Here is a 12,717-nt window from a genome sequence, read left to right on the forward strand (position 1 = left end):
AGGTCTTATAAACAGAATCTTTAAGACTCTGTTTTTACTTCATCAGTACAGTTCATGCATCAGCAAAAACAAACCAAAAGCACCCTGTTACACCAGAGAGAAAAGATGTGTCAGAGAGTCATAGAGTGAGGGAGGAGGATGATCAGTGTCCAACAGAGAGTGTGAAAGACAGACAGGAGGGAGGAGGGGGAATGGGGAGAGAGATAAATAAGATGTATGACAGAGAAATTTGCTCAGAAGGCTGTGGCTGTGCAGCCTCTCCTCTCCTCCTCTCTCTAATGATGGAGACTGTGGAGGGAGCTGAACTCTGCTTTCCACAACTCCTCAACACCTCCTGCAAGAAGCACACACAGCCTCACTCTGAGGCAATGCTCACTTACATTCTGCTGTCGTCCATCTCTCTGCTCACTGCGGCTCTCAACCTGCTGGTCCTCATCTCCATCTCCCACTTCAGGCAGAGATAAATGTCCTAGCATTGTTAATATATTGTTGTACTGAGATTCAGAGACATAAGTGTCCTCTGATCATTGCATCCTGCTGTTGACTTGATTTTTGTTCATAAGCAGCACTTACAACAGCCACATTTTCTATTTAGATGCACTGTATTTTCAGCTGGCCTTGCTGCTTTTATAGAACAACTGCCTCTATTGGTGACAATGTTGTTGGTGTTTGTAATATTTACAGTGATGATATTCTCTCACTCCAGGCAGCTCCACACCCCCACCAACCTCCTCCTGCTCTCGCTGGCTGTATCAGACTTCCTCGTGGGCCTCCTTGTGATGCCATTTCAAATTCTCTTAACAGAACCCTGCTGGCTTCTGGGTGACCTGGTGTGCTCTTTGTGTTATATTTTACCCTTTATCACTGTCTGTGCCTCAGTGGTAAACATGGTGCTCATATCAGTCGACCGCTATGTGGCTATCTGTGACCCCCTGCACTACTCCACCAGAGTCACTCCCAGGAGAATTCAAGTCTGTGTTCTTCTGTGTTGGGTTTACTCTATTTTCTACAGCTTTCTGCTTTTACATGATAACCTGATACAACCAGGTATGTATAGGTCCTGCTATGGAGAATGTGTGATTCACATTATAGGAACTGTTGACCTTGTGTTAAACTTTATCATTCCCATTTCTGCCATCATCATTCTGTATGTGAGAGTGTTTGTGGTGGCTGTGTCTCAGGCTCGTGCCATGCGCTCCCACACTGCAGCTGTCACACTGAAGCTCTCAGGGACTGCAACTGCAAAGAAATCAGAGGTGAAAGCAGCCAGGACTCTAGGTGTCATTGTTAGTGTGTTTCTCATGTGTTACTGTCCATATTACGGCGTCTCTCTCTCTGGCCATAACCTCACAATTGGTTCTGCAACTGAGGTCTTTATGATTTTCCTGGTATATTTTAACTCCTGTCTAAACCCTGTGATATATGCCTTTCTCTATCCCTGGTTTCGAAAATCTGTTAAGCTCATTGTTACACTGAAGATACTGCAGCCTCACTCCTGTGAGGTCAGTGTACTGTAGAGAGAACTGTGTGTGACTGACATGAGGCACAGGAAATGTTTTTCTGGACTTTTGCTGAACTAACACAGTAATATCATATCTTCTATCTGTTAATGTTGTAAACATACACTGCATGTCTTCATATTTGTACTTTCTTGTAGAAGTTGAGGGACAGACTGTACTCCAGTTAGTGATATGTAATATTTGCAGAGGAGTCTCTCTGTGTATGCCACTGAAAGATTTTGAATGTGCACAGAATAATCTGTGGTTTTCTTATTATCAACTCTGTCAGAAGCATCACACTGAAAAGACACACTTCTTTTAGTTCTGTTTATTTTAAATATATTTCACAATATTCATGTTTCAATTAAGTCTAACTTAGAATTTGCTCTATATTTGTGTCATATTCCCCTTTTGTTTTTTGTTACCAGCAGAGATGATCAGTCAGCTTTTTCACATGATCACATTATTATGGTTTATGTTGAAAATTATGTAGAGCACCTCATGAAGTTAAATAAAGCTCATAAAATGATAAGATCTGATATTAATGTCCCTTATTTGATTGTCCAAAAAAAAAGAAAATATATTATATTATATTATATTATATTATATTATATTATATTATATTATATTATATTATATTATATTATATTATATTATATTATATTATATTATATTCAGCAGTCTTGTGGCACTACATACATACAACATATAAATACATACAACACATACATGCTGTAATTATGCCATTTCTTTTGGACAGAATGAAAAATGTTTTTTCACTTTATTGATAGGATGATATAAGAGAAGTAGTAAACAGAAATGGTCTGTAGAGGTCAGAGTAAACAAAGCACACACACAGACCACTGAAGCAGAGAACTAATATTAAGGCAGATCATAACAGCCACACATGTATCATTTTGTCCACAATAATGGACTGTAAGTAAGGAACTGGCAAACAACCTCAGACACTACCCTAATGATAACAAGATAGTCATAAATAAAGTATGATGTGGTGGAGAAATGTGACAACACAGAGTTAGAAATCACAGTCATCACAGTGGTAACTGAGGTTCACAGTGTTAGCAGGATGATGGGATATATTGTTCTGTGAGGTCCAAAAACAACCTCACTTCTGACATTTAAAACATCAACGTGAGCTGGAAGGAACTTTGGATGCTCTATGGATGTTATTACAAAGTTATCAAGGCTATTAAATACATTTATATAATCACTGAGCACACCCTACTAATACTGTTGTCTCTGACCTTATCTGTACTCACTCATTTTAACCATTGATGCAGTCCATCACACAACTGTGGTCATTAAACTGTGTTCATGTTGATTTTGTCAGACAACATTGTCAAATGACATGATTTGCAATTGTAGGACTGATCAGATATGTGCAAGGGTAAGGCCTTCTTTTGCTCTCTCAACAGCCTGTTCTTTGATGAGTGTCTGTATTTACTTGATCATGCTCCAGACTCAATGGTCCCATTGTAAGTGCCACTCCTCACTGTCTGCAATCAGGACCAGATTAACCTGCCATGGTGTAACAGAGCAGTCATCTATGTATCCAAAACCTGTTTTGGCTTATTCACTGTACAGCCCCACTGAAAAGAAAAACATACATCAGAGTGAGCCACACTGCTGCACTGGATGACATACTTATGAAAAATACAGCCGTTGTTACAAAACAGCTCCGCAGGCTAATAACGGCCTGTGGGGTTACTGCAGGGCAAGTGGGAGTGGCAGGGCCTGAAATGACAGTTGGTGAAAATGTACAACTGTGATCCTCTTAAACAAGAACAAAACAGACACCTCTAGTGAAGGCAAGTTAACTCCAGGATAAACAAATGTTAATCTGTGTGAAGAATCACAGAATGTGCTTTGTCCTGAACAGACTTTCACCTCATAAGCAGTGAAACAAGAAAGAAATCCTACAGAGCATCACAGACATTACTCTGTGTAATGTCACTCTTTGATTACATGTAATAAAAATGTTGACAATACTCTGTCAACTTCTTATTGTAGTGTATCCTACCAACCATCCTCTGTGCATCAAAGCCACACATGAACACACATTCATTCATTCTGACACTGTCCTGCTGCTGGACATAATCACCAGAGAGCTAAATGTAGATTATTATTATTATTATTATTATTATTATTATTATTATTATTATTATTATTATTATTATTAACAGTTCCACTGTTAAAAATGTATTGTTTTACTGAGCCTTGTTAATGTGTGAATGCTGTGGTGTACTCAGATGACCAGAACAAAGTTCATCAATTCATCTCCACATAGAGATCAGTGTTTGTTTCACTTTGGAACAGTCCCACAACACACACACACACACACACACACGTATTCCCCAGGCTCAGACAGTTTTCACACCTGTTTGCATTAGAGTCAGAGCTCAGCCTCTGATGTATCACTACAATCACAGGTGCTAAAAAAACAAACTCAAACTTGATGCAACCTCCTCACATCAACACATGATGCAATCGTTCATCAACCTAAACAGGCCTGTCATTTTCCAGCTAAACTCCTTGTCCACAGAACTCATCATTAAGAAGATTACAACATGCTCCTCAGACCATCAAATGAAGCCACTCATGATTCAAATTCAAATAGGGGGGCAGCACGGTGGTGCAGTGGTTAGATCTGTCACCTCACAGCAAGAAGGTTCTGGGTTTGAGCCCAGGTATTTTCTGTGTGGAGTCTGCATGTTCTCCCTGTGCCTGCATGGGTTCTCTGCGGGTACTCTGGTCCAAAGTCCAGTTCCAAAGACATGTAGGTTAACTGGTGACTCTAAATTGCCAGTCGGTGTGAATGTGAGTGTGAATGGTTGTTGTCTATATGTGTTGGCTCTGTGATGGACTGGTGATCTGTACAGGCTGTGCCCTGCCTCTGATCCAGTGTCAGCTGGGATAGGCCCAGCCTCCTCATGACCCTTAACAGATAAGCGGCATAGATAATGGATGGATGGATGAATGGATGATTCAGATGGACTCAAGGGGCTGTAGGCCAGAAAGTTCACAGGTTCCTAGTCCAGATTTGACCCACATAATTAGAGTGGATTTTTCTCTGGACCTGGTCCAATGTAGTCTGTTAAACCAGCAGTGAACTCTCCCTTCTTGCATTATCACACATAAAATAATGGTCTCATAAATGAGAAAGTGGGTTTCAGGCAGCATTAAAGTTTGACCTAAAAACACACTTTCACATCAGTTAGAGCTGCTGTGAATTAGAACATAACTTTAGCATCGTCAAATGCTAAGTCTCTAAAGTCAAACCTGACATAAAGACTTGTCTATATGTCTAGATAAAACTGAAGCACCTATTCTAGGAAGGCAGTCCCCTTTCAGCAGCTCAGGCGGTCCCAGAAGAAGGACCAGGTATCAACAAAACCACATCCCTGCTCACTGCAGTGACGAGTCAGTCAGTGGTTCAGGGACCAGTGGTTCCCCTCTTATGCAGCTCTTCCATAAAAACCCTGAAACCATTAAAACAGAATGCTGATTTGTCTGTTTCAGTTTTCTTTTTCCCCCATTGGACCACATCATCCACACGTTCTGTGCTGCAGTGTTAGCATGCAGCGTGGTGACTAATGACATGCTGATGATCTTGGTGTTGATCTGATTCTTCATCAGTGGATTTTATAAGGTGACTTTATAGATTTATACATGATAATAATGAAGGTTTGAAAGTTCAATAAGGAAGCTCTTTTTCCAACGTCTGAAGTTTGCAAAGACACATTTGGTTAAGACAGAGTAATTCTGGAAACAAGTGCAGTGGACAGATTTAAACATGCTGTGTGTGCATACAACTGTACTTCCCATCAGTGGAGTCTAATGAGTCTCAAACCTCAATAAATATTGTTGTTGTGCCTGAAACTTCCAAGTGATCTCTCTGTACTCAAATGATATTTAGTCAAATGATTTTAAAATATGAAATATGATCAGTTATTAGTCAGTCCTGATGTAAAAACTTTGAAATGATCAGTGTGTGACATTTCTGATCTACTGGCAGAAATGGAACATAATATACATACATATGTTTCTATTAGTGTGTAATCACCAAAAACTAATAATCGTTGTGTTTTCATTTGCTTAGAATGAGCCAGTCATATCTACACAGGGAACAGGTCCTCTTCCCAGAAAAGACAAACTTTTTACTGTTTACGTTTTTACGTTGACGCTGCAGCTTGTATACAGAGGACTAAGAAGGGAAGAGGAAGACAGGAGACAGAGTACATGTCAGCTATTACCTATAGTTTTACAGAGTAACAACTAAATACAGTATCTAAATATAGCTGTATAAATGACTAGCTGATGTAGTAGTTGACACCATGTAGTCACCTGGCAGCCACTGTAGTCTCTGACATGCTTTGAAAGATCTAGTTCCCTAGTCCCCTACAATCCCACTAGGACTCTGAACTCCCAGAATGCTGGTTTACTGGTGGTTCCCAGAGTTTCCAGCAGTAGAATGGGAGGCAGAGCCTTCAGTTATCAGGCTCCTCTACTGTGGAACCTTCTCCCAGTTTGGGTCCGGGAGGCAGACTCCCTCTGTACCTTTAAGAGTCGGCTTAAAACTTTCCTCTTTGATAAAGCTTATAGTTAGGGTTGGCTCAGGCTTGAACCATCCCTTAGTTATGCTGCTATAGGCCTGGACTGCATTACTATTATTACCACCACTGTATTATTGATACTACTTTACATATTTACATGGAATGTGCATTATGCTACATTCTCCTGTTCCTATTCTCTTCCCCCATTGAAAACTGAATTGAATTGAATTGGTTGCAATTTGTATTCTCACCACTAGATGTCACTAAATCCTACACACTGTTCATTTAAGATCTAGTGATGATGAGATGTGATGAGATTCAGTCACTTGTGAGAAAAACTATATTTAACTTGATTTCAGTTACTTATACTTTTCTTGTACCCAGCAGTGTTCAAACTCACTGTCTGCACTGACTGTAATGATTCTAAATACAGTATTTATATCCTGCTAACCATATGGAGAGTAACTGAAACCTCCACCAGGCCACTTCCTCTGTTGGAATCACATCTGCTGACTTGACTTTGGGTTCAGTCCAGTCCAGCTGTGTTATATCCACACTTGAATTTGCAAAACATCTTAAACCTGACAGTAATGATGGTCTGTCTGATTCTGTTGTTGCTGAAGCATATTTATATATTTATTATGATCTATGTGGTGTGTGTCTGGTCTATGACTGTAAATATGTGTAAATGGAATGTTAAGGACAGTTTACTCTTTGGAATCAGTGTCGGCTAAGTTGTCACCTCCCACCTCCTTCATCATTTCTGCTGTTCACCTTCATATACAAAAAATCCAAATGCACTCAGAATACATAAACATTACTGCAGAATGATCTCTCTCAAACACAAGCTTCTGATGGATTTAAACAGTAGATGTTATTTTGTTATAGTAATTTCTAAAAAGTAAAGATTGAGAAGAGATACAACTGTGTTGTAGTTGAAAGAACTGAAAGTAAAGTTTCAAAAATAATACCATGAATAGTTTTTATTTGTCAATAAATTCATACAAAGTGCAGTAAACAGACTAAAACTCAAAAAAGTTTTCCTCGATACACCTGTGTGATAAATTAAAGGAAGAACCTGAACAGATGAGAGGAGAAACATAATGAATGCAGATACTACAGTACAGTCATGCTCTGTGGCATGTATAAAAATGCTGAACAAGCACATTTGACTTCATATCAAGATGGCAATAAAGGGTGTTGGTATCAGCTTTGCTTTTCCTTCCCTCCACTGTGTTCTCGCTGGTTTTCCCTCCATCATGTTTCTTGTTTGTCCCTCGTTTGTCTTTGTCAGTGTTTGGCTCTCTGGAGTCCTGCTGGAGTCCACCTGCACACCAACAGAACAGTACAGGCCTGAATGCTTGACCCCTACAGAGAGAGGATCTGGTGGCTCTGTAATACTGTGGCTCTGCTGCTGGGGGCTTTTTGCAGCCATGGTTTGGGTCCACTTGTCTCCTTGGAGCAGTGATCATCAACTGGTGGCCTGCCCTGCTTGAGTTCCCCTGGTTCTTAGAGTGCGCTGCATGTTTCCATGCTTGTGTACTTATGCACTCCAAACAGCAAGTGTGAATATGGAAGTATGTGAATTTTCAGCAATGATGAATGTGTGACTGGAAACTAGCTGATGTTGTGTAGTAGTAGTAGAAGAGGGACAAATGTTCCCTGTCAGATTTGTTTGTCAAACTCTTGTTGACTTAATGTCCAGTCCATCTCTGACTTTGATCCAAAGAGCTGAGGATTTGAAAAAACTGCACAACTAAATGTAAATGTAATGGTCTTAAAACGATATCAAGCTGTATCCATGTATGTTTCCCTTTCTTCTCAGAAAGCAACAACTTATGTATGTACACTGTATTGTGTGGGATTGCATTAAATATGACTCTTTACTTTATGTGGGAAGTTTTCCAGTGAATGCACATTCTTTATTTCCTTTATACACTCAGCTAACAAGTCAAGATCACATCATTACTTTTGTGGCATCACTAGATCTTTAAATACAGTCTGTCCATGTTATTGAAGAGGAGATCAGTGAGACTCTATTCAGTGTTGCCCTCACTATTACAACCTAACAACATGTAGAAACATGTTGAAAAGTAACTCAAGCTGACTACCCACCTCCACACTGTGACAGAAGAAAAGGAAGGAGCTGCTTCTTAGATTTTCTGCTGACATGTATGTAGGCCTACTGTTCCTAAAAGAAACATAATATTATTACTGTAATCCAGTATTACAAAAACTAGTGCAAAGGATGTGTTTCTCAGTTCATGGATGAGACAACATTTACTCAGTTGTTCTTTTGGTAAAATCCTGGATAAGTTAAATAATTACAGAGTTGTGTGGTGTTAGAAAAAACTGACACAATATTTGACTCTTTTTATAATGACCCTGTTTCATAACCTGCTGACATAATCATACTTATCGTTTCCTACAGATGTGGTCAGTGTGTAAGGATTTTTAATGTCTTAGTATTTGAAAGTGTGTGTGTGTGTGTGTGTGTGTGGCTCACCTCACACACATTACTCACACCACACTGTTCTGCTTGTCATGTGATATTGCTGCACGCTGCTCATTTTACCAGTGCTGTTACTCAGGTCATTTCCAGTCTTCCTCATGCTTTTGCTCACACTGGTTTCTGTGCTGTAGTTTGTGCTCCTGCTGAGTCATCTGCCTCACCACCATTATCCCCCACACCACTCACCTGCAGGTCATCTCCAGGCCTCTTTGTCTTCCATCTGCCTCTCCAAAGCCCTGCACAACAATTTAGTCTCCATTCCTCCCATACCAGATCACTCACCTGTTCCACACCACCCTCAGCCTCCAGGCTCCTCTGGCTGCCATGTGCCACTGGTCCTCCCCAGTCCTCCATCATTCCCCACTCATCATCTCACTCTGAACTCCTCCTCTTAATTATTCATTAATGAATCACTGCTTTTATCCCAGTCTGGTGCTCATGTCTCTTTCTGTTTTTGGGTCCAAAACAAACTTAAAGTAACACATTTACTTTTTGCACACTACATTGTTTGCCCATCAATCTACACTTAGTATCCTTAATGACAAAGTGGAAACATGAGCATGATTCATAACACACTGTCAGGGTTTGAATGTTTTTCCTGTATTATTTAGGTTTTTTGTCTTGTCTTCCTGTTTCCTGTTCCTTGGTTATTCCAGTTGTCTTTACTTCCTCATCTTGATTACTGTCCCCGCCCTAATGTGTTTCACCTGTGTGTCGTTATCTCCTTGTCTAGGTGTATTTAGTCAGTGTCTCTACCTATTCTGGATTTTGCCTGTTGTTTTTGGATACCGTTGCCTGATCAGATTGCCTTCTCGTGTACCATACTATTGCTTATAATAAAGAACCTGATCTGCGATCTTTGTCTGAGTCCTGCATTTGGAGTCCTGCTCTGCTGTGTGCCTGATACACACAGTGTCAGGTCCCATTACATTTAGTCAAAACGTGCGCACAAAATAGTTAAAACATGGGAACAAATTGTATTTCATTTACATGTTTTGACTAATTAAAACCTTTTTCTTATTGTGTAATTAAAGAGTAAAAAGAGGAGAACAGTCCCACTAATTGTAATTAATTAATTAAAATAATTTAGATAATAATTACTTGGTTCCTGATTAAACAGATCTGGTCTCATCACTGTGTTTGACAGTGATGAGACCAGTGTTATGGAGCGTGGAGTTTTCCTGTTTGCAGAGGTTTGTAATCAACTAAACTAAACACTTTTATTTTGAAGATGCTTCAAAACAAAAGAGACAAACTGTAACAGACCTACTGAGCTGTCTGACTGTTTTTCTTGCTCTGTGCAGCAGCATCTACCACCCATGGCTTATTCATTCATTCAACATCACAGACAAACACAAACTATTAGAATCTTTTGTGTCTTTATTGAACACACCCATTAAACAATAAACAACCAAGTTCCTCCAGTAGCTGTGCAGCAGACCTGCACATGTCCACACTGGCAGACATCTGAGACATCTTCTGTCCAGACGTTAATCTTCTGGAATGAATAATGTGTGTGTGTTCTTTTGTTTTGTAGATGTTTTAGTGGGAAAAAAAACATCAGATACAAATCACTTTTGTTGCAGCTCCAGCTGAATTTCATAATGTTTCCTGTCTGTGTTGTTTCCCCAGTCTGTTCCTGTTGTGTCTCCTCCCCTCTGTGTGTGTGTCTGTGTTTCATTGGCAGGGACAGGGCACAGCTGGTGGAGCCTGACACTCTTCTTCATTCATCTCATTACCTGCTGTATAAGAACCCAGCTCTCTCTCAACTCCACGCCTGATACTTGTGCTACTGATGTGGTGTGGTCGCTTATTTCAAGTGAAGCTTCTAGTGATTATACTCAGTTCTTCTTGATGAATTGTAGTACTCTGTACTTACCTGAGTTTTCTTAAACTTCCAGTTCTCGTCTGCTCCACTGCTGCTGCTCTGCCTCTGCCTCCCTGGACCAAGACCCACCTCAGGGGGTTCCAGCCAGTCCCTCATCCCTATCCTTTCATCTACCAAATTCTCTTTAAAGACTGTTCTTTACTGCTCAACTGTGTGTGTGTGTGTGTGTGTGTGTGTGCACTCGTCTCTGCTCTGGGGTTCTGGTCAAACAAACTTTTCTAACCACAGTATTTCTGTGTGTATTAAAATGTCTGGGGGCGTCTTTGATATTTCAGATGTTCTGAACACTGTAAAATACAAAAGGCAGTATTGTGACATGTGATGGTGTTATTATGAAGTGGACAGATGAATGTCCGGAGGAAGTGAAAGATTTAAAGGGAACAAGGAGTGTCGGCTTTTGCCACACTTAGCAGCAAGTTTCAGTTTTCAGTTCAAACACAATGTCTTATGATTACTGTCACTTTTATTGATGCACTGTAACATTTGTGTTTGTATGTCACTGGAGGAATATTCCAGCAGGTTCTCTGATGATTGACGTGTGTGGAATCTCTTTCATGATATTCCACAGAGGGTTGGAATCTCTTTCATGAGGCCTGCTCCTTATCTCTGCTGCAGGGTGGAGGCTCGAAATGACACAGCTCTATAACACACACGAATCACTGACCCAACTGTTGGCAGTACCGTTGCATTGTGGGGAATGTAGGCACAATGTTTTACAAGGAAGAACTGGTGAAATATTTAAGATGATATCTCTAGTCCACAGTGTTAAAGGAGTGTAATACAAAGGAGTCAAATGCTGCTCTGTGTTGGATGTTTTCAACATTTTCACCAACTTCTCTTTTGTGTTTAAGGAACTAAAAACAAACAGAGAGTTTCATGCTGAACTGCCTTCACAAGAAAAACCTTCAGGCTCTTCAGTGAACTGTAGTATTGTAGTTTCACATTATCAGTAACAGGCTCAGTGAGATACACACATATCACATACATATAATGTTAGTTATATAAGTCATGTGAAGTTATGTTGTAAACATCATCAACATCATTGGATATGACTGAACTGCAGAGTGTAGTGTACATGTATTCTTTGTCAAAATTACTGAGTATAATGAAATGAAGAAATAAAATACAATTTAGTAATTGTTTTCAAAATAAAGGATTGTGAGACCCACACTAACAGGGATCTTCATTTTGAAATTTCTTGCTGTGTAAATATTTCTCATGTTCCACAGTTGAAAAACTGTTTCTTTTTCAGTTTTGTTTTGATTGTTTTTTTGTTTTTTTAGAGGATAGGCAACATCTGCATCAAGAAAAGGTAAGTTCTTATCAGCATGTAATACCAGGTCACAGAGCTCTGTATACAAGATAGGCAAATACATAATATAAAAGTAATATAAACGTGTTTGCTTATTCAAGGAAATATTTTCTCATGCTTTTATTGCTATAAAAAGTAAATGGTCTGTACATGTGTGAGACAGAATGGACACTTGAATGAATAGTAAACTCTGAAAGTGTTAATATCTATATTAACAATGTGTGTGTGGTTTTAGTTCTCATTCTGACGCTGTGCTGTAAGTGCTTTACAAGTTTACAGTAAGTTCACAGGAAGCACACAAATAAAAGTGAAAGACAAACTAGAGCTCAATTGAGCCAGTGCTGCTGTCTGCCCCTGCCAGGAAAGCTGTCCTCTTTGTCTCTGTCTGTCCCTCTGTCCCTCATCAGACTAAACTGTCCTTGGTCTCTGTGTCTGAGGCTGCTCTGAGGTTCAGTTTAGTCCTATGTCTGTAACACTTTCAGCTCCAAAGTCCAAATTATGATGACATGGTGTCTTGTGACAGCTGCAGCTACACAACAGTAAAATGTGAAAGGCAGAAAATAAAACTGGAGGATTACACTTAGCGAGCACTTCATTAGGAACCCCAGGGAACACTAGGTAGAGCCTCCCTTTGCTCTCAAAACAGCCTCAGTTCTTGGTGGCATGGATTCAATAAGATGTTGGAAACTTCCCTCTGAGATTCTGCTCCATGTTGACACGACTGCATCACATCATTCCTGCAGATCAGCTGCACATTCAGACTGCAAATCTCCCACATTCCAAAGATGTTTTACTGGATTCAGATCTCATGACTGTGGAGGTCACTGAAGTTCACTGAACTCATTGTTACTGAAAACGACTTTTGAGAAGAATCAGAATCAGAATATCTTTGTTGTCATTGTCACATGTACAATGAAATTAAAAGTGCCATT

General features: G+C 39.8%; 1 protein-coding gene across 1 annotated transcript; it reads left to right on the top strand.

Annotated features, from left to right (window-relative positions):
- Positions 1-278: 278 nt before the first annotated feature.
- Positions 279-1,517, top strand: LOC108900533 (trace amine-associated receptor 13c-like). The gene is made up of 2 exons (XM_018701632.1): positions 279-454; positions 707-1,517. Exons 1-2 carry the CDS (start codon positions 279-281, stop codon positions 1,515-1,517), a joined length of 987 nt encoding a protein of 328 aa, XP_018557148.1.
- The last annotated feature ends 11,200 nt before the right edge of the window (positions 1,518-12,717 follow it).

Source organism: Lates calcarifer, unplaced genomic scaffold (genome assembly GCF_001640805.2).
Source record: "Lates calcarifer isolate ASB-BC8 unplaced genomic scaffold, TLL_Latcal_v3 _unitig_4552_quiver_960, whole genome shotgun sequence".
NCBI classification, from domain to species: Eukaryota; Metazoa; Chordata; class Actinopteri; family Centropomidae; genus Lates; species Lates calcarifer.